The following is a 22,295-nucleotide window of genomic DNA, read 5'->3' as shown; positions in this document are numbered from 1 at the left end:
TCTCTGAGTTTAGGGTTTGATGGAAATACACAGTTTTACGAAGTTTTTTAGGGGATTCTTGTATATTAAGGGTTGAGAACCATTGTTGTAGAACGATGATAATTGCTTTAATTATAATTAGTTATAATAATTATTACCCAAGTATGTTTATTTGTGGGTTCTGTAAGAGGTTAGCTAACACAGTTGTGTGTTCATGGACGCTGGAGTCACACCCTGACAAACCCTAGCCCTTGTCACTGATTAGCACTGTGACTTTGGAAAATTATTTATGGATGTGCCTTAGTTTTCTTACTGTAAAATAGGGATAATAATAGTACTGTCTGCCTCATCAAGGGCCTCCCAGGTGGCGTCAGTGCTGAAGAACCTGCCTGCCAGTGCAGGAAACATAAGAGACATGGGTTCTATCCTTGGGTTGGGAAGATCCCCTGGAGGAGAGCACAGCAACCCACTCTAGTATTCTTGCCTGGAGAAACCCATGGATTGAGGAGCCTGGTGGGTTGTAGTCCATAGGGTCGCAAAGAGTGAGGCATGACTGAAGCAACTTAGCACACATGCACCTCATAAAGTTGTTGTGAAACAGTTACTATGTCAAGCACTTAAGTGCACAATAAATGCAAGAAGTGTTTTAAGATCTATTTATGATCTATAATTTATACTTTATAAACTTATATATACTTTTATATACTTTATATACTTATATATACTTTATATACTTTATATACTTATATATACTTTATATACTTTATATACTTATATATACTTTATATACTTATATATACTTTATATACTTATATATACTTTATATACTTATATATACTTTATATACTTATATATACTTTATATACTTATATATACTTTATATACTTATATATACTTTTATATACTTTATATACTTATATATACTTTATATACTTATATATACTTTATATACTTATATATACTTTATATACTTATATATACTTTATATATACTTTTTAAGTGTAAAGTTAAAAAAAATAGTATATTTATAGAGATGTGATTATTACCATAATCCAGTTGTAGGACAAACATTTTCTTCACCCCCGAAAGAGATTTCTTGCCTGTATACAATCATTTCTATTCCCAGGCCTGCCTAGTCTACCACTAACCTACTTTCTGTCTGTAGATTTGCCTTTTCTGAATATCTTGTATAAATGGAATCATACAGTGTGTATTCTTTAGTGGTTGGCTTTTTTCGCTGGGAATAATGCTTTTGAAATTCATCTTTGTTGCATCAGATATTCTACTTGATTCTTTTTTATTGCCAAATAGTGTTCTATGGAATGGATATACCACATTTTGTTTACTCCTCAGTTGATGGTCATTTGGGTTGTTTCCACCATTTGATTATTATGAATAATGCTGCTGTGAACTTTCTTGTACAAATCTGTGTGTGAACATGTTTTCCCATTTCACATGGGTGAAATCCTAAGAGTGGAATTGCTGAGTCATAATGGTAATTTCTAGAAACCACTAAACATTTTATATCCCCACCAGCAGTGTGTGAGAATTCCAAATGCTCCATAGCCTTTAAATATTTGTTACTGTCTGTCTTGTTAATTATAGTCATTTTAGTGGCTCTGAAGTGGCATCTCCTTGTGGTTTTGAATTGTGTCTCCCTAGTGACTCATGATATTGAGTATTTTTTCATGTGCTTGTTGGCCATTCATAGAGAAATATCTATTCATATCCTATGCTCATTGAAAAGACTGAGTTGTCATCTTTATTACTAAGTTGTAAGCATTTTAAACTATGTGCTAGATATTAGCGGTAAAATTCTTGAGGAATCTTAACTGCTGTCACCATCACCGCCACCACCACTGCCATCATCATCTGTGAAAGTAGAAGTCTAATTTTTTTTTAATTTATTTTTTTATTGAAGGATAATTGCTTTACAGAATTTTGTTGTTTTCTGTCAAACCTCAACATGAATTAGCCATAGGTATACATATATCCCCTTCCTTTGAATTTCCCTCCTATCTCCCTCCCATTCCACCCCTCTAGGTTGAAACAGAGCCCCTGTCTGAGTTTCCTGAGCCATAGAGCAAGTTCCTGTTGGCTGTCTATTTTACGTATGGTAATGTAAGTTTCTGTGTTACTCTTTCCATACCTCTCACCCTCTCCTCTCCTGTCCCTATGTTCCTAAGTCTGCCTCTGTGTCTGTTTCTTTATTGCTGCCTTATAAATAAGTTCAGTACCATTCTTCTGCTCCTGCTGCTAAGTCACTTCAGTCATGTCCAACTCTGTGCGACCCCAGAGATGGCAGCCCACCAGGCTCCCCTGTCCCTGGGATTCTCCAGGCAAGAACACTGGAGTGGGTTGCCATTTCCTTCTCCAATTTTTGAACGTGAAAAGTGAAAGTGAAGTCGCTCAGTCGTGCCCAACTCTTAGCGACCCCATGGACTGCAGCCTACCAGGCTCCTCCGTCCATGGGATTTTCTAGGCATGAGTACTGGAGTGGGGTGCCATTGCCTTCTCCAGCTATTCTAGATCCTGTATATATGTGTTAGAATACAATATTTATCTTTCTCTTTCTGACTCATTTCACTCTGTATAATAGATTCTAGGTTCATCCACCTCATTAGAACTGACTCAAATGCATTCCTTTTTATGGCTGATTAATATTCCACTGTGTGTATGTACTACAACTTCTTTATCCATTCATCTGTTGATGGACATGTAGGTTGCTTCCATGTTTTAGCTATTGTAAATAGTGCTGCACTGAACAATGGTATATATGTGTGTTTTTCAGTTTTGGTTTCCTTAGGGTATTTGCCTAGGAGTGAGATTGCTGGGTCATACAGTGATTTTATTCCTAGTTTTTTAAGGAATCTCCATACCATCTTCCATAGTGGCTGTATCCATTTACATTCCCACCAGCAGTGCAAGAGTGTTCCCTTTTCTCCACACCCTCCCCAGCATTTGTTGTTTGTAGACTTTTTGATGATGGCCATTCTGACTGGTGTAAGGTGATATCTCATTGTAGTTTTGATTTGCATTTCTCTAATAATGAGTGATTTTGAGTATCTTTTCATGTGTTTGTTAGCCGTCTGGATGTCTTCTTTGGAGAAATGTCTGTTAGGTCTTTTTCCCACTTTTTGATTGGGTTGTTTGATTTTCTGGCATTGAGTTGTATGGCTGCTTGTATATTTTGGAAATTAATCCTTTGTCAGTTGTTTCATTTGCTGTTGTTTTCTCCGATTCTGAGGGTTGTCTTTTCACATTGCTTATAGTTTCCTTTGCTGTGCAAAACCTTTTAAGTTTAATCAGGTCCCACTTGTTTACTTTTGTTTTTATTTCCATTACTCTAGGAGGTGAGTCGTAGAGGATCTTGCTTTAATTTATGTCATCGAGTGTTCTGCCTATGTTTTCCTCTAAGAGTTTTATAGTTTCTGGTCTTATATTTAGGTCTTTAATCCATTTTGAGTTTATCTTTGTGTATGGTGTTAGGAAGTATTCTAATTTCATTCTTTTACATGTAGCTGTCCAGTTTTCCCAGCACCATTTAGGGAAGAGGCTGTCTTTGCCCCATTGCATATTCTTGTCTCCTTTGTCAAAAATAAGGTGCCCATAGGTGCATGGGTTCATTTCTGGGTTTTCTATCTTGTTCCATTGGTCTGTATTTCTGTTTCTGTGTTAGTACCGTACTGTCGTGATGACTGTAGCTTTGTAGCATAATCTGAAGTCCAGAAGGTTGATTCCTCCTTCTCCGTTCTTCTTTCTCAAGACTTCTTTGGCTATTTGGGGTCTTTTGTGTTTCCATATGAATTGTGAAATCTTTTGTTCTAGTTCTGTGGAAAATGCCATTGGTAATTTGATAGGGATCACATTGAATCTGTTGATTGAGTTTGGCAGTATACTCATTTTCACAATATTGGTTCTTCCTACCCAGGAACATGGAATATCTCTCCATCTGTTTATGTCGTCTTTGATTTCTTTCATTAGTATGTTATACTTATGAGTGTACAGTTCTTTTGTCTCCTTAGGTAAGTTTATTCCTAGATATTTAATTCCTTTTGTTGCAGTGGTGGATGGGATTGATTCTTTAATTTCTCTTTCTGATTTTTCATTGTTAGTGTATAGAAATGCAAGTGATTTCTGTGTGTTGATTTTGTATCCTCCAACCTTGCTAAATTCACTGATTAGCCCTAGTAATTTTCTGATACTATCTTTAGGGTTTTCTATGTACAGTATCATGTCATTTGCAAACAGTGAGAGCTTTACTTCTTCTTTTCTGATCTGGATTCCTTTTTATTTCTTTTTCTTCTCTGATTGCTATAGCTAGGACTTCCAGAACTATGTTGAATAATAGTGGTGAAAACGGGCACCCTTGTCTTGTTCCTGACCTTAGGGGGAATGCTTTCAGTTTTTCACCATTGAGAATAATGTTTGCTGTAGGCTTATCATATATGCTGCTAAGCTGCTAAGTCGCTTCAGTCATGTCCGACTCTGTGCAACCCCATAGACGGCAGCCTACCAGGCTCCCCCATCCCTGGGATTCTCCAGGCAAGAACACTGGAGTGGGTTGCCATTTCCTTCTCCAGTGCATGAAAGTGAAAAGTCAAAGTGAAGTCGCTCAGTCGTGTCCGACTCTTTGCGACCCCATGGGAATCCCTGTCCATGGGATTTTCCAGGCAAGAGTACTGGAGTGGGGTGCCATTGCCTTCTCTATATCATATATGGCCTTTACTATGTTGAGAGTTTCCTTCTATGCCCATTTTTTAAAGAGTTTTAATCGTAAATGGGTGCTGAATTTTGTCAAAGGCTTTTTCTGCATCTATTGAGATTATCATATGGTTTTTGTCTTTCAGTTTGTTAATATGGTGTATCACATTGATTGATTTGCATATATTGAAGAATCCTTGCATCCCTGGAATACACCCAACTTGATCATGGTGTATGAGCTTTTTGATATGTTGCTGAACTCTGTTTGCTAAAGTTTCATTGAGGGTTTTTGTATCTATGTTCATCAGTGATATTGACCTGTAGTTTTCTTTTTTTGTGTTGTTTTTGTCTGGTTTTGGTATCAGGGTGTCAGTGGCCTCGTAGAATGAGTTTGGAAGTGTTCCTTCTTCTGTAATTTTTAAAAAAGAGTTTTAGAAGGATAGGCATTAGCTCTTTAAATGTTTAATAGAATTCTCCTGTGAAGCCATCTGGTTCTGGGCTTTTGTTTTTTGGGAGATTTTTGATCACAGCTTCAATTTCAGTGCTTGTAATTGGAGTGTTCATAATTTCTATTTCTGCTTGGGAAAGCTGAGCACAGAAGAATTGAAGCTTTTGAACTGTGGTGTTGGAGAAGGCTCTTGAGAGTCCCTTGGACTGTAAGGAGATCCCCATCCTAAAGGAGATCAGTCCTGGGTGTTCATTGGAGGGACTGATGTTGAAGCTGAAACTCCAGTCCTTTGGCCACCTGATGCGAAGAGCTGACTCATTTGAAAAGACCCTGATGCTGGGAAAGATTGAGGGCAGGAGGAGAAGGGCGTGACAGAGGATGAGCTGGTTGGATGGTGTCACCGACTCAGTGGGCATGGGTTTGGGTGGATTCTGGGAGTTGGTGATGGACAGGGAGGCCTATGTTGTTGATGGACAGGGAGGCATGCTGCAGTTCATGGGGTCGCAAAGAGTCAGATACGACTGAGTGACTAAACTGAACTGAACTTGGTTCAGTCTTGGAAGATTGAAGTTTTCTAAGAAAGAATAGATATGCAAAGTTAAATAAGAGGTAGATGAAAAAGGTTTCTATACATTAAAGATTAACTGCTAGGAGAAAAGAACAGTAGGAAAGGCAAAGAAGGGAATAAGTGTAAAAAAATATATAATAGGTTTAAAAAATTAATAATTAAAATTATAAAAAAGAGAAAAAGAAAATGGAAGAAGAAAGAAAAAAGGGAGAAAAAGGAAAACTCCACAGAACTGCAAAAGGCCAGCTGAGAGGCAAAGGTTTATAACAACAATAAAAGGTGTGACTGAATATTAGCATATACATATGTACCCATAAGCAAAATGAAAACAGTCCAACAAAAATAAAGTGCAATAGATTGACCTGGTGAACAAAGGAAACCCAAAATTATATCTACCAGAACAAAACTAACTAAAGCACAAACTGGAAAACAAAACTAAAGCAAGGTGCCAATTGGGGAATAAAGCAATAAAAATAAAACTGACAAATATGTTGAAGAAAGAATAGATATGCAAAGTTAAATATAGATAGATAAAGAAGGTTTATATACATTAAAGATTAACTGCAAGGGGAAAAGGACAGTAGGAAAAGCAAACAAAGGAATAAATATAGAAAACATAATAGGTTTTAAAAATTAAAAAAAGAGAAAAGAGAAAAAAAGGAAAACTCTGCAGAACTGCAAAAGCTCAACAGAGAGGCAAATGTTTAGAACAACTATAAAAAAAAAGTGACAGAAAAAAAAAGCACAAAAGCTTAATTAGATTTCGTAATGCCAACAAAATCGACAACTACAACAAAGTGGGCAAAAAAGAAAAAAATCCAAAAGAATCTAGAGAACAAATCAAAACATAAGAACAATAAATGTTTTTCTTGAGTCACTGCTGTCAGAGTCCTTTCCTTCGCTGGAAGTCACAGTCCACCTCACCTCCCTAGGATGCCCTCCTCGGATGCTTATCTCCGGACCTGCTGTAGGGGCAGCTCAGATTCTTATCTGGTCCTACTCCAATTTGTTCTTGCCTCCAATGTCCACAGCTGTCAGAACTAGTGTGTTCTCTTTTGTGGGAGCTCTCAATGACCTTTTATATATTCCGTAGACACAGAGTCTGCCTAGTTGATCGTGTGGATTTAATCTGCAGCTTGTACAGCTGGTGGGAAGGTTTTGGTTCTTCTTCCTTAGCCACACTGCCCCTGGGTTTCAATTGTGGTTTTATTTCCACCTCTGCATGTGGGTTGTCCACTGGGGCTGCCCTGGAGGACTTGGTTTTGCCCCTGTGAGGGCCAGTTGAGGTGGTGCAACTGCTTGGGTTGCAGGGGTTCTGACAGCACCAGGTACTCAGGGGAGTTGGTGGCTAGAGCAGAGGGAAATACAGTGCTCTAGAAGGTATGGTAACCAGTATTGGCCCATATGTTCCAGTATTCTTGGCTGGAGAACCCCGATCCCTGACAGAGAAGCCTGGCAGGCCACAGTCTACAGGGTTGCAAAGAGCGACCTGTGCGCTACCGAAGCGACCCTGTGCGCATAGATGCAAGACTTTTTTTTGCCTGTGGCAGCTCTGCCCCAGTGAGAGTTGAGTGTGAAGGTGGCACAGCTCTTGGCTGGCGGGGACTCTGGCGGTGCCAAGTGTGCAGGGACATGGACTGCCTCCGCTGCAGGAATTATGGCCCTATCAGGGTCTTTTTTTGAGCCTCTTGTAGCTGGCAATCAGAAGGCCTCTTTGGCCAGTCTTTCTCTGTAGCTCTTCCTGTTCAGGTACTTAGAGGGCTCCCTTGCCTGGGGTCCTTCTCTGTTGTTTGGTGCATTGGGATTATAGAAGGGCCCCCCTGGTTGGGGTCTTACTCTGTAGATGGGTGTGTCAGGCACTTAAAGGGGCATCCTGGGCGGGGTCCTACCCTACTGTAGTTCAGTGTGTCAGGCATTTGATGGGCCAGCCTCTCTATTGTTCAGGTGCTGATGCTGGTGTGTGGGGTGAGAGAGGCTATGGTGATGGCTTAACCCCTACACGTGACTCAGCAGTATTGTCTTGCTTCTGTGGCTGCCTGGCTTTCCTCCACAGGCATTTCCCACCATAATCTCCTCCCTCATATCCCCTCGATCACGTCTCTTCACAGCCAACAGCAGCCCTCACCCTGAGATTGCTCCACAGTTCCTAAACTCCAGCTCCCAGCTGCTGTGCTTTCTAGAGGACTTGTGTCCCCTGTCCGGGGTATGTATGGCTGCAGCAAGGACTGTCTGATTCTCATTCCATTTAGGCTGCCACAGATCAGCTGTTTCAGCCTCAAATGTCTCTCCTCTGACTTAGACAATTGCCCCGATGTGGGGATCGGACCCCTGCTTCAGTTCCCCCACTGGCTGAGGGCAGGTCCAGTCCTACTAACTCTCCTGTTTTTCCCCCTAGTTCCTTAGTCCTCCCGAGTTTTGCATGGTTCCATATATTCTTTTCTACTGGTCAGGTACTCCTGTCCGCTCTCAGCCGGTGTTCTGCATGCACTTCTGTGTCTGAAGGCATCTTCCTCATGTATCCGTGGAGAGAGATGTGCTCCACGTCCACCTACTCCTCTGCCGTCTTGTTCTCTTTCTAGGTAGATTTTGACCAGAAGGAGATTTTTATTCTCTAGTTTCATTTGGGCCCCCACTTTGGTTGTAAGGAGGCAGTTCTGCCCCTTACTAGTTTCCCTGAATTTTTAATCGGTTTTGCTTTTCTTCCTCTGCTTCCTGAATGGCAGGGTATTAGAACCCATCTATCTAATGTATCACTCCGTCGTGTATCCTCACTTTGAGTGTTTCTAGTCTTTTGTTTGCCACTTTGTTACAAATGAGTAGGTGGTTGGAGATGTTGACATGGGTTGGTGAGACTGATGATTTCTCTGCTGAGGGCTCAGTAAATTGGCATTCCTTTGGCACTCTGGAGACTGTGCACTGTTGTATGTAGTTCTTAGTTGTCTGTAACATGTTGATAGAATTAAGAATTGTTACGAGTGTATCGTGTGTGCAGGCATGCTCGGTTGCTCAGTTGTGTTCGACTCTGTGACCCCATGGACTGTAGCTTGTCAGGCTCCTCTGTCCATGGGATTATCCTGGCAAGAATACTGGAGTGGGTTGCCATTTCCTCCTTCAGGTTGGAATCCTTCCAACCCAGGGATCGAACCCGTGTCTCCTGCAACTCCTGCATTAGCCGGTGTATTCTTTACCACTGAGCCGTATCAGGTAATCCTTATTGTTATCTTCAGATGGGCTCGAGTATTATAAAAAATATGGAGATGGGCCATATGGTACCACTAAAGTCTAAGTACCTTAAAGGCAGGTACTTGGTTTTCTTTGTAATTTTATCCATAAGTGCTTAGACTGGTGCCTGGTACATTATATTTGGGGGGGTATATTTTTTATGTGTATAAGTATATATATAAAATATGTGTGTGTGTTCTGTGAATATATGTTGAATGATAAAACAGATTTGTAGAATGTGGCCAAAAAGCTACATACAGTTTACTACATATATACGACAAGCAATAAAGAATATTCAGTGAATTTTGATGTCAGTCAACAAGTTTTTTCTCCTTAAGGACTGATGGATCAAGCCAAGGAAATGGTTCTAGTGTGGATCTTTTAGAGTTTGGCAGTCCCTTTGTTGGAGAAGTCAATGGCAACCCATTCCAGTACTCTTGCCTTAAAAGTCCCATGGATGGAGGAGCCTGGTAGGCTGCAGTCCATGGGGTCGCTAAGAGTTGGACACGACTGAGCGACTTCACTTTCACTTTTCACTTTCATGCATTGGAGCTGGAAATGGCAACCCACTCCAGTGTTCTTGCCTGGAGAATCCCAGGGATGGGGGAGCCTGGTGGGCTGCCATCTCTGGGGTCGCACAGAGTCGGACACGACTGAAGTGACTTAGCAGCAGCAGCAGCAGCAGTCCCTCTGTATTTATCTTACACTTCTCCAGTCTGTCTTAGAATGTCTGCTTCTTGCTTCAGGGCCCTTATTTCAGTCTAAGGTAGTCTTTAATCTTTTATCTGTGCTTTCTTGCAGTTTATTTTTTAAGTGGCTCCTATGAATGTGTCCTCCTTCCCCCTACTCATGTGTTGAAATCCTAATCCCCAAGGTGATGTTATTAGAATATGGGGGCCATTGGGAGGTGATTAGGAATTAGTGCCATTATAAAAGAGATCCCAGAGAGCTCCCTCGCCCCTTCCACCATATGAGGACCTGGCAGGAAGTCAGTAGTCAGTGACCTGGAGGAAGTCTCTTACCTGAACCCAGCCGTGCCGGCACCCTGATTTTGGACTTTGAGCTTCCAGAACTGTGAGAAATAAATTTCTGTTGTTGTGAGCCACTCAGTCTGTGGTATTTTGTCGTAGTAGCCCACATGGACTAAGAGTAACCTTCCCACTGTGTTACAGATACTACCTGTCGGTACTTCAGGTTACGGAAGTGACAGCATGACACTGCGCCTCTCCACTTGCCAACAGGAGCCACTTTCTTTTTTAAATTTCCTTGAAAATTGAAGCATAGTTGATGTACAATATTGTATAAGTTACAGGTGTACAACATAGTGATCCACAATTTTTAAAGGTTGTACCCCACTAATAATTATTATAAACTATTGGCTCTATTCCCGGAGTTGTAAAATACATGGACCACTTTCCCACATGTTGAACATTGATCTCTGGCTGTTGAGGTGATTGGAGAATGGTTTTAAATTCCTGTTAACGTGAAGAGTCACTTCCTGCTTACACATCCTCTGCAGTATCATTAAACATCCCCTAAGAGACAGTGCCTCAGGGACATTGTCGTTTAATCATTTCATGATCAGTATTATCTGGGATACAGTGTTATCTTTGAATTGTACTATAATTTGAAAATTGAATTGCAGGTTTAATAGTTCTTAAAATTCTAGTTTTGATAAGGTTACATGTCACTATATTTTAAGTCTAAATATCTTGCAAATCTGTTTTAAATGAAGGCTTCATATCATAACTTCCTAAAACTTACCAGGTTTTGAACTTGGTGGCTGTGTTGATATCACTGAGATCATCAGTATAGTATTTATGTCAAACTAGTAAATTTATTTCCTTTTCTCTGTGTATCTTGCAGCAAATTGTCCATGTTTAAGAGCTGCTAAATGTTCTTTGAGCACTTTGTTATGTTAGTAGTGTTTGCATTTACACCTTTGGCAGAAAGACATCCAAATTTGGAGACAGGTTACATGTGTTTCTTACTCCTTTTGTATTACACTGTCTAAATAGTCTTTGGAAGCTGAAGAGATGACATCTATGAGCTTTTGGAGTGTAGTTGCCTAAGGATAAACTGGGTTTGACTTCATTAGTGCACAAATGATAGGTTTGTATAGAGTTATTATAGCATTAATCAATTTGATGGATTGGAAATATGACAGTACTGAAGCAGCATGTATTATTAGTGCCTATTATTCTGCAAATTATGTCTTCACCTATATTCATATGCCAGAGGAGTCATGTTGTACATTAAGAATGCAGAACTTTAAAAAAAAATCAACAACAGAGGGCATCTCTTTTCACTGCCCTTCTCTTGGCCTTTTAGATTAGATCATCAAGAGGTGGACTTTGGAACTAGACTTGTTTATTAGGTCATAGCACTTTCATGCTGTGAAGTGAGTGGAATGCCCCAAATTGAGTGGAATAGACAGATCTTCTGGCACCAGAAATGCTTATCACCCAACTTGATCCTTAAGAGAATACTGCAGGTAAAATGGCGTATTTAAGACTCTTAGGTATATACATATGTTAATTTGTTGGCAGTAGTCATTTCTTTAAAAGTTGTAATGGGTTAATAGTAAAGAATGTTGGTGTTTTTGTTGTATTGGTTGATAAAACTTATAAGTAGTAGGTACCTTAAAGAGAATTAAATGAGAATCAAATGTGTATTTTGGGGGGCTATGAGAATTATTTTACCATGTATGCATTTCTAGCATACATTTGTTTGTTTAGACGTCATTTATTTTATGTTAGGGTTTTCACAAGTCCAAGAGTATGTATTCTCTCTTTCTAAACTTTCTTCTCCTCCAACCTAAATACTTATAGGAGATAGAAATTATCTTTGAAAAGCTTTGAAATTTATTTACATAAAAAAGCCCTCTATCTCACTAAAGGTTGCAACTTTAAGAGGAATCACCTTTGCTCCTAGTGAAAGAGACATTAGTGTAAAATTCTCAAGACAATTTTACCTAGATAAAATTGGAAAAACAGTAAAGGACAAAGGGGTTAAAAGACTTCTAATAGTGTTATTTGAATAGGAAGTGTTGAGGTGCTCCAATATTTGCTTTATTTCTAGATGTTTTAAATTTATACCTATAAAATAGTAAATTTCTTCTTTATAAAAATGATAAACATTTTCATGGATCTTTTGCTAGGGAATGGAACATCATTGTAATGTTTAAAAATGAATTAATATAGGTCACTAAGAATGTCTTAGTGTAAGTTATTTCTTTGATATGAAAATGAGATAGTAGTTTCTGATTGTAAAAGAATTAATTTCTGAAAGGTGGGTAATTTTACTTTGGAACTCCTGTGATAAAGATTAGTTTTTAAATGATACTTAGACCAAAATAATTTAAATATTGCTTAATTTAAATTTCATATTTTTCCATATATTGTATATTTTGTTATTAATATTGTATTCAGTTTGGGGCAGTTGAGAAGCTGAGTCTTTAATAAATACTCTCAGGATCATGGGAATTTTCACATTCTAGGAACTTACTGCCTAGAAAGGAAGATAAGATATTGACATAATAATAGAATAGTGTAGAAAGCAATATATGATATAAGAGAAGTGCAAACTGCTATGAGAAGTATAGATAAAGGAGAAATTAGATTTGTTTAGTTACAGAAGCCTTCTTGCTGGAGGTAGCATTTTAAGCTTGGTCTTGAAAAAGGTGTGGAATTTGGGCATGCAGTGGGAAGAAATATTCTGGGTAGAGGGTAACAGTTTGAGCAAAGTCACTCAGATGAGAAAGTATAAAGTATACGGGGGAAATTTTAAATACTCTGGTTGGATGCAAGTGTCCTATTATTAGATGGTTGGGTAGTCAGGTATTCCCCCCACCCGACATTAATTTGTGTGTGTTCTTTCCAAGCTTTTTTTGTGGTCAAAAAGATGATTTCACTAGAATAGAAGAGGACTTGTCTTTGATCAAGGATATGTGAATGGCTGAGTTCCCTGATGAAATTTCAAATAAGTAGTTATTTAATTTGAACCATGTTTTCTAAAGTGGGGTTAGGTGTATATACAGGGGTTTTGTGCTAGATAATCCTTTCAAGTACGGAAAAGAAATATGGAATTTAGGTTTCAACTTTTTAACTGTTTTCTTTTTTAGTGTGTTTTATAATGTGTGTGATTCACTAGGTTAGGAATACCAGCTCTGTGATTTCCAAATCTATTTGGGTCTGCATACTCAAATAGTTTATTGATGGGACAAGAGATTTTAAAAAGTGGTAATCCCTAGGTTAGAGTTAAAGAATATGGACAGGGGAATAGTGAGATGACCTGTCAGATGGTTGAGGGCATTGGTGATGGTCTTAGGAGTCTTGCAACAGGAATATCCAATGGACATTATGTATTTGATATAAAACAGAAACAGATTTCCAGTTTTAGGGTAAGTTTACAGGATTAGATTCTGCCAGCTATTTCAGGGAGCTGTTTAATACTTTTATAGTTGTGTTATTGGCTGTAGAGTTGGAGTTCTCTGGGGCTTCCTTGGGGGCTCAGTTGGTAAAGAATGTGCCTGCAATACAGGAGACCCAGGTCAGGGAGATCTTCTAGAGAAGGAAATGGCAACCCATTCCAGTATTCTTACCTGAAGAATTCCATGGACAGAGAAGCCTGGTGAACTACAGTCTGTGGGGGACTGTAGAAATATAGTCTACAGTCTACAGTCGTAGAGTCAGGTAAGAGCGACTTACACTTTCACTTTCACTTCATCCAGAGGACCCCTGTGTTAGTCTCTCAGTCGTATCTGACTCTTTGCGACCTCCTTCTCTAGAGGATCTTCCTGACCCAGGGATCAAATCTGGATCTCTTGCGTTGTAGGCAGATTCTTTACCATCTGAGCCATCAGGGATAAAAATTTACCTTTTTTGGCCATTTTGTATAGTTTTCTTGTCTTCTCTGCTGCATTTTTAGCCTAAACAGTACAGAATCATTAACAATAATGATAGCAGTAATAGTAAAAACAAACATTTATTCAACTGACATTTACTGATCGCCTATTTGGCACTGGGTTCTAGGAATGAAAGTGAAAATGAAGTCGCTCAGTCGTGTCCAACTCTTAGCTACCCCGTGGACTGTAGGCCACCAGGCTTCTCCATCCGTGGGATTTCCCAGGCAAGAATATTGGAGTGGGTTGCCATTTCCTTCTCCAGGGGATCTTCCCGACCCAGGGATTGAACCCTGGTCTCCCACATCGCAGGCAGACGCTTTACCCTCTGAGCCACCAGGAAAGCCCTCTAGGAGCGAAGTGGTAAGCAAAAATCAGAACTGAACACTGATTTCATGGGGCTTACATTCTAAAGTGGAGAAAATAAACAAATAGTCCTCAAATCCCTGTGAAAATGTTGACTTTGGTAAGTGGTGCGAAGGAGTGTACATGTTATTTAAGCTTGGAAAAGAGAGGCTTTGAACTATTCTAGAGGTCACTGAAGTCGTCCCTGAGGATAGGACCAGCTACATAATTTGTAGGGCCCAGTGCAAGATGAAAATGTGGAGCCCCCTTGTTTAAAAGAATTCTCGGACTGCCATAGTAGACTGTTAAACTGAGAACAGAACCCTTCAAGTACCAGCCCTGTGCAGCTGCTCAGGTTGGATGTCCATGAAGCTGGACCAACGTAAGGAAGTGATGTTTTTGCTGAGATGTAAGGACACGGTGGGAGGGGAAGATTGCTCCAGGGTAAAGGAAACACTCTAATGGCAGAAAGAGCCTCTTGATGAGGGTGAAGTAGGAGAGTGAAAGGGCTGGCTAAAGACTAAATATTAAAAAAAAAACTAAGGTCATGGCACCTGGCCCCATTACTGCATGGCAAATAGAAAGGGAAAAGGTGGAAGTAGTAACAGATTTCCTCTTCTTGGGCTCCAAAATCACTGTGGATGGTGACTGCAGCCATGAAATGAGAAGATGATTGCTTCTTGGCAGGAAAGCCATCACAAACGTAGACAGTGTTGAAAAGCAGAGACATTACTCTGCCGACAAAGGTTCACATAGTCGAGGCTATGGTCTTTCTAGTGGTCATGTGTGGTTGTGAGAGCTGGACCATAAAAAAAGCAGAAAGCCAAAGAATTGATGCTTTTGAACTGTGGTGCTGGAGAAGGCTCCTGAAAGTCCTGTGGACAGCAAGGAGATCAAACCAGTCAATCTTAAGGGAGATCAACCTTGAATATTCACTGGAAGGACTGATGCTGAAGCTGAAGCTCCAGTATTTTGGTCATCTGATGTGAACAGACGACTCATTGGAAAAGTCCCTGATGCTGGGAAAGATTGAGGGCAGAAAGAGTAGAGGGCTTTGGAGGATGAGGTGGCTGGACAGCATCACCAATGCAATGAACATGAACTTGGGCAAACTCCAGGAGATGGTGAAGGACAGGGAGGTCTAGTGTGCTGCAGTCCATGGGGCCGCAAAGAGTTGGACACGACTGAGCAACTGCACAACAACAACAACAACAACAACAAAGGAAACAGCTTAAATGAATTTCCAGTGCAGGAAAAAACATGATGCGTTCAGAAACTGGGTGAAGGCCAGTGTGGCTGATGTGCAGAGTGGTTGGAAAAGAAGGATGAGGCCAGAGAGATAGAGAGAGCAATGTGTAAGCTCGAGCTGATCTTTATTCCCAAAGCCACAGGACTACTGAAGTGTATTAAGCATAAAGTCTACTTTTGATATGCTAATTATACCAGTATCTTGTATCTTGACAGCCTTGGACAATGTTCTCTCTCAGTCCCTGTTTTTTAATCAGTCTCCTTTCCAGAAACTTTTAGTCTAACCTTCTATGTTTATTCTAAGGCTGGTCCTTCCTTGAGGCAAGTCTAAAAAGGCTCTTCATATCAGGGAGGGCTTTTGGTGGTAGAACTTGAAAGTAGGATGAGTCATGAAGTTTTATTCACTGTTGGATTAGTGTGGTCTAAAACATTTTAGGTTGACTGAGGTAAAACTAGTAAGAGATGAAAATGTTTTAATATTGTTTTAAAAAGATTTTTGTTTTTAAATACTGAGATATTTAAGGCTTTTATCAGCACTATGATTTTGAATTCTTCATCTCCCTCTCTTTTATACATGATCAAGGGCAAGGGTGGATATTGACCTGCCTGACCTTTGGAAAGAGGAGTGGGGAATAATCGTATTTTTGGACTTTGTCTTTCACGTAATGAAATGAAATGAAGTCGCTCAGTCATGTCCGACTCTTTGCGACCCCATGGACTGTACCCTACCAGCCTCCTCTGTCCATGGGATTTTCCAGGCAATAGTACTGGAGTGGATTGCCATTTCCTTCTCCAGGGGATCTTCCTGACCCAGGGATCGAACCCGGGTCTCCTGCACTGTGGACAGACACTTTACCGTCTGAGCCACCAGAACAGGCATTCTCAATGAAAAGGCTTTATATAATGTTACCCAAACCAAGAAATAGGCTTTGTACTTTGTTATGTGTGTATAATGTTTATGATTCCTAGACTTGCTTATTATGAAGGCTTATTTCCTAGAAAGATAGCTACATGGTTGGTTTGTAGATCCAATGCCATGCCACACAATTTAGGATTTTCGCTCTTGTCTCTCTATTGAATAACACACCAGCCGTTTCTTCTCCCATGTCATGCTTAAAATGTGAGCTGATTCACATAGATGATACACTTAAATTGATGATGTTTATATTTTCTGAACTGCTCATGGGTGAGATCATTCCCTGCATACTCTGCCATTTCTGGCCTTCTGGTCTGTGGGTGTACTGGAATTCCAAGCTGTTGAAATAGCATGGTTATATAGTTTATGTCAGCTTGCCTTCCCTTTTTAAATGAAATGTTCTGTTTGTGACCCACTCCAGTATTCTTGCCGGGAGAATCCCATGGACGGAGGAGCCTGGTAGGCTACAGTCCACGGGGTTGCAAAGAGTCAGACACAACTGAGCAACTTCACTTTCTCTTCTTTCTTTTTTCTGTTTGTGAAGACAACATTAAATGTTTTGGCAGAGTTACTTTCTGCGAATTTCTTTTCAGTAATAGTTTCTGACTTAGAGCAGAAATTGGATAAAGGAAAATATACTCTGCCAACCCCATTTTCAGCTTTAGGTTCTTAATAACAACTTTTAAAAAATAATTTTCTTTTCTTCCTTTCTTTCTCTGTCTTTAGATTTGCTGGGTCTTCATTGCTGCGTGGGCTTTTCTCTGCTTGCAGTGAGCGGGGGCTACCCTTTGTCGTGGTGCACGGGTTTCTCCTTGCGGTGGCTTCTCATTTTGTGGAGCATGAAACTCTGTAGCACGCTGGCTTCAGTAGTTGTGCTGCATGGGCTGAGTAGTTGTGGTTCCCGGGCTGAGTAGTTGTGGCATATGAGCTTAGTTGCTCTGTGGCATGTGGAATCTTCCCGAACCAGGGATTGAACCCATGTCTCCTGCATTGGCAGGCAGATTCTTTACCCCTGAACTACCAGGGAAGCCCAGGTCAACTCCTTTATTCTTATTTGTCGTTGAGTAAATACCTTGGCCACCTTATGCGAAGAGTTGACTCATTGGAAAAGACCCTGATGCTAGGAAAGATTGAGGGCAGGAAGAGAAGGGGATGACAGAGGATGAGATGGCTGGATGGCATCACCAGCTCGACACACATGAGTCTGGGTGAACTCTGGGAGTTGGTGATGGACAGGGAGGCCTGGCGTGCTGCAATTCATGGGGTCGTAAAGAGTGGACACGACTGAGCGACTGAACTGAACTGAACTGAATATGTTGCAAGATTTCTTTTCTTTTATTTTTTTTATCTTTTTTTTTTTTAAGATTTCTTTTAAATATGCTGGTTATATTAGATCAGGAGAATGGGAGTGGGGCTGGTGATGATAAATGATTTTTTAACTGAACTTGCTAAACATATAAGTTCCTGTTCTTATGAGACCTCTGATATTGCAGAGTAGTGACTTTAGCTTCTGATTTATTAAAGAACATTTATATTCAGCATATATTTAATGCTAAATGTATGTTACTCTATTTTGAAAATTTGTAATCCATGGTCTCGTATGTACACAAAATAGCTAATCAAAAATTAAAATTATCAGAATATTTAATTAGAGCACCCTAGTACTTTAACTGGAGAAGGCAATGGCAACCCAATCCAGTACTCTTGCCTGGAAACTCCCATGGACAGAGGAGCCTGGTAGGCTGCAGTCCATGGGGTCGCTAAGGGTCGGACACGACTGAGTGACTTCACTTTCTCTTTTCACTTTCATCCATTGGAAGAAGGAAATGGCATTCCACTCCAGTGTTCTTGGCTGGAGAATCCCAGGGACGAGGGAGCCTGGTGGGCTGCTGTCTATGGGTTGCACAGAGTCGGACACGACTAAAGTGACTTAGCAGCAGCAGCAGCAGTACTTTAACCGGAGAAGGCAATGGCAACCCACCCCAGTACTCTTGCCTGGAAAATCCCATGGGCGGAGGAGCCTGGTAGGCTGCAGTCCATGGGGTCGCTAAGGGTTGGACATGACTGAGCGACTTCCCTTTCACTTTTCACTTTCATGCATTGGAGAGGGAAATAGCAACCCACTCCAGTGTTCTTGCCTGGAGAATCCCAGGGACGGGGGAGCCTGGTGGGCTGCTGTCTCCGGGGTTGCACAGAGTCGGACACAACTGAAGTGACTTAGCAGCAGCAGCAGTACTTTAACATATTGATCAGTAAAACTTTGATTAGCCAGAATGTTTAGGGACTTGAGTGATAAGCTTAATATCCGTTTTCTTTCCATGCACGATTAATGAACACCACTGTATGTAAAACTTGGCAGTGTGGCATGCACAATGCATGTGACACATTTTCGCCCTCCCTCAAGGAACTTAATTTCAGTGTCTTTGAAACTTTTGTAAATTTTATTCCTTTGCTTTATTGCTTTAATAAGATTAATAAATGCATATAATTGAATGTTTGATGATGTAGTTTCTTATAACAAATGAACCTCACTGTATTGTTCTCATATGAATGTAAACGGTGTAGGTATGCTGACCATACAGTTTATCCTAAAAGGTTATTTTTGAGTAGTTTGTAGATGTCCTCTTGTTTTTGTTTCCCTGCCTTTTATTTTTAAAACTGTTAACACCGGTTAATTGGATTCTTATTGAAATTTTACTTTGTTAAAAGGTTTACAGGCGTGTAGTAAGATAGTCTCCAACTTTAACAATGGTTTGACTTAGAATTTTCTGACTTTACAATAGTGCAAAAGTGATATGCATTCAGTAGACACTGTACTTCAAATTGTGAATTTTGATCTTTGCCTGGGCTAGTGATGTGTAGTGAGATACTCTGTCTTGATGCTGGGCAGCTGCAGGGAACCGGAGTTCCAGTCAGCCAGAAATTGCAAGGGTGAACAACTGGGCACTTAAAATAATTTTATACCCATAAAATCTTTCTGTTTTCACTTTTAGTACAGTATTCCATAAATGACATGAGATATTGTCAATACTTTATTATAAAACAGGCTTTGTGTTAGGTGATTTCGCCCATCTGTAAGCTAATGTAAGTGTTCTGAGCACATTTAAGGTAGGCGAGGCTAGGCTATGTTTGGTAGGTGCGGTATATTAAATGCATTTTCAAGTTACAGTTTGTAACTCCACGGTAAGTTGAGGAAGGTCTGTAATATTGTGCATAACTGTACAGAACTATGATTTATTTGCTTGGTGATTTCATGGTGTCCCTAAGTATAAGTTTGATTTTGTGTGGCCCAGACCAAACCAAATTTTACAGTTTATAATAATTACTACAACTTTTTCTTTTCATTCTAAAGTGGAAGTAAAAGCAAATTAAGGTGTCCACCTCCCACCCCCTCCTAAGACTGTTTAAGTGAATACATCTTAAATGATCATTCTTAAAAGAAAAAATGATTCATGTGTATAAATTTTTTTAAAAAACCAGCTAGAAGTATATATTAAAAAATAATTTGTTGCTATGTCACAGAGACTGCATTAAACACCATAAGAAAAGTTAATCAAATTTCATATATTTGACTGACTTTCTTGCCAGCAAATATAGTTAGTGTGTTAGAACTGGCGATTTTGATGTTTTATGGATTTTACAAAGAATTCAGCAAATAATATCCTGAATATTCTGTCTGTGGAGGCATTGCTTCTTATGTGCAGTTGATTAGACAAATTCAAATCTTGGGCTTTTTCCAAGCACTGGTAGGTTGCTAATACTCTTTGTAGCTCCAGTCTTTGCTAGATGAGAGGTTAAGAGTCAAGGTCAAGCCTGACTTCAGGCCTAAAATGAGCTTCACCAACTTTATTTCACATTGTTTTGATAGGTACTTACTGCTTCATTGTATTCTCTGCTTTTGTGAGATGATGTTGTTGGGTTCAAGGCAATTAAACGTAGACAACAGGATTCCCCTGTTTAAATACTACCAGCTTATAAGGAAAGATGCACAGCCTGATATGCATAGATTTGATTCTTTCATAAAGTGTCTTCTGAAAATTTAGTTTGTTAAAAGTTTACAGTAAAATATAAATATTGTTTCACTATTTTTCTTTTTGATAGTGAGCTGAAATTCACTGTCTTTCTATATGTATGAATATAATTTTGGATATGTCTGTGTTTGAAGGAGGCTAAAGGAGTAGGCAGTTTTATTTTTTTAATTTTCACTTTTGATTGGGCAAAATGTCTTCCATTTCCTCCCCATAAAAAATTAAACTGCCACCAAACATTCATTTAAATGAAATTATCTAACTTGCTTATATAGGTTCTCATAGAATCTACAGTAATGTGACTAGTTGCCATATTTAAGGTATCCTTGGTAATTTAATCCTTGGCAATTTATGCTTGACATTAAATGCTCTAGGCAAATGCATGTGTTTATTAATTTGGTTGGTTATTGATATATTTTTGCCGTGTGTACCTGTTTCCACAGCTGCAGAACCTTGGCCTGAAAATGCTACATTGTATCAGCAACTGAAAGGTAGGTGTTTATTCTCCATTAAAAATGGCTTCATATCAAAATATGTGTGTTCAGTCATGTCTGACTCTTTGTGACCCCACGGACTGTAGCCCAAGGCTCCTCTGTCCATGGGATTCTTCAGGCAAGAATATTGGAGTGGGTTGCTAATTTCCTCCTTCAGGGAATCTTCTCCACTCAGGAATCAAACCTGCATCTCCTGTGACTTCTGCATTGACAGGTGGATTCTTTACCACTGAACCACCTGGGAAGCCCAGATATATCAAGTACATATCAAATATATGAAAATACATTTACTACAAAAAACATCCATTGATAAAGCAATTTAATGCAAAGAGAACATGAAACATAAAGAAGGAATTCCCTTGTATAATTTGTCTAGGAGATTTTACCTAAACTTGTATGTGCCAGTGTAAACCAACTATTCATGGTCTGTAAGGTGCTTAGTTTATTATTGACTCATTATATTGGCTGCTGTAGACAGTGTAATATGATGTGGTTGCAGGAGTAGTTGGCAGATTTACTGCGCCAATAGCTGACACAGCAGATTTTTGAAGTCCTGTGGTAAAGTGGGCTCTCAGTAAAAAGGAACTGTTAAAATGTATAGGCTAGGATGGTTCAGGCTCCCTTTAGCAGCTCTTCATATATCATCAGATCACATTATGGACCCCATTTGGGGCTCAGCAGCCTGCTACAGTTGTCAGAAGACTGCAAAGTAATGAAGACTAATAGGCAGCAGCCCTCGTCTTCTAAGCATGGAATTTTTATTGCAGTGAACTTGTCATCTTTCTTTTGTGTGACAGATCTAGACACACTGTGCAGTATTAACTGTAAGCTGGTTTTATACGAGTTTGAATGCTTTTACTTTTAACTGGAGAGGTTTGACAGAGATACTGTTTTACTTAATTTTAATGAAAGGGATTATTTCTTAAAAACTTGAAGAAAGCTTTAGTTTTTAAGTGAGCAGTTTTACGTACATATTGCTGATAAAATATAATAAGTGATCAAATAGATTTAGAGGAAATAGTCTTCATTGTTATTTACATATCATGATACTTTAATCCAAATTATAATCTTGTGACATTGATATAGAACTTCATGATTACGCTTTCTTTTTAGAAATAAGAATGGTTTTTTAAAGTAAAAAGCATTTATAAGTGTATTTTACTTGTTTAATAGTTACGCTTTTGACTCAGACCTTTCGTTGGTAATAGTTACGCTTTTGACTCAGACCTTTCGTTGTATTTCTACAGGGGAGCAAATTTTGCTTTCTGACAATGCCGCTTCTCTTGCTGTGCAGGTAAATATGTAAATAATGCACTTTTTTTACTTTTTGGTTTTGGCCAAATATGCTAGTATTGATTATTTGGGGTGATTTCTTCATTTATAGGCACAAACCTATTTTCTAACTTACTTGTAAAGATTTATTCACTACATATTTAAGTG

At 39.4% G+C, this 22,295-nt stretch overlaps 1 protein-coding gene across 2 annotated transcripts in view; it reads left to right on the top strand.

Annotated features, from left to right (window-relative positions):
* The window catches only part of MTX2 (metaxin 2), a 77,829-nt gene that overhangs the window by 12,814 nt on the left and 42,720 nt on the right, over window positions 1-22,295 (top strand). For both annotated transcript variants that reach the window (XM_052662871.1, XM_052662880.1), the window contains 2 exons: window positions 20,805-20,852; window positions 22,103-22,149. In XM_052662871.1, coding sequence (XP_052518831.1) covers window positions 20,805-20,852; window positions 22,103-22,149 — 95 coding nt within the window. Of the gene's footprint in view, window positions 1-20,804; window positions 20,853-22,102; window positions 22,150-22,295 lie in introns of those variants that run through there.

Source organism: Budorcas taxicolor, chromosome 2, assembly GCF_023091745.1.
Source record: "Budorcas taxicolor isolate Tak-1 chromosome 2, Takin1.1, whole genome shotgun sequence".
NCBI lineage: Eukaryota > Metazoa > Chordata > Mammalia > Artiodactyla > Bovidae > Budorcas > Budorcas taxicolor.
Note: the sequence above shows the minus strand (reverse complement) of the source record. Positions and strands in the feature narration are given on the sequence as shown.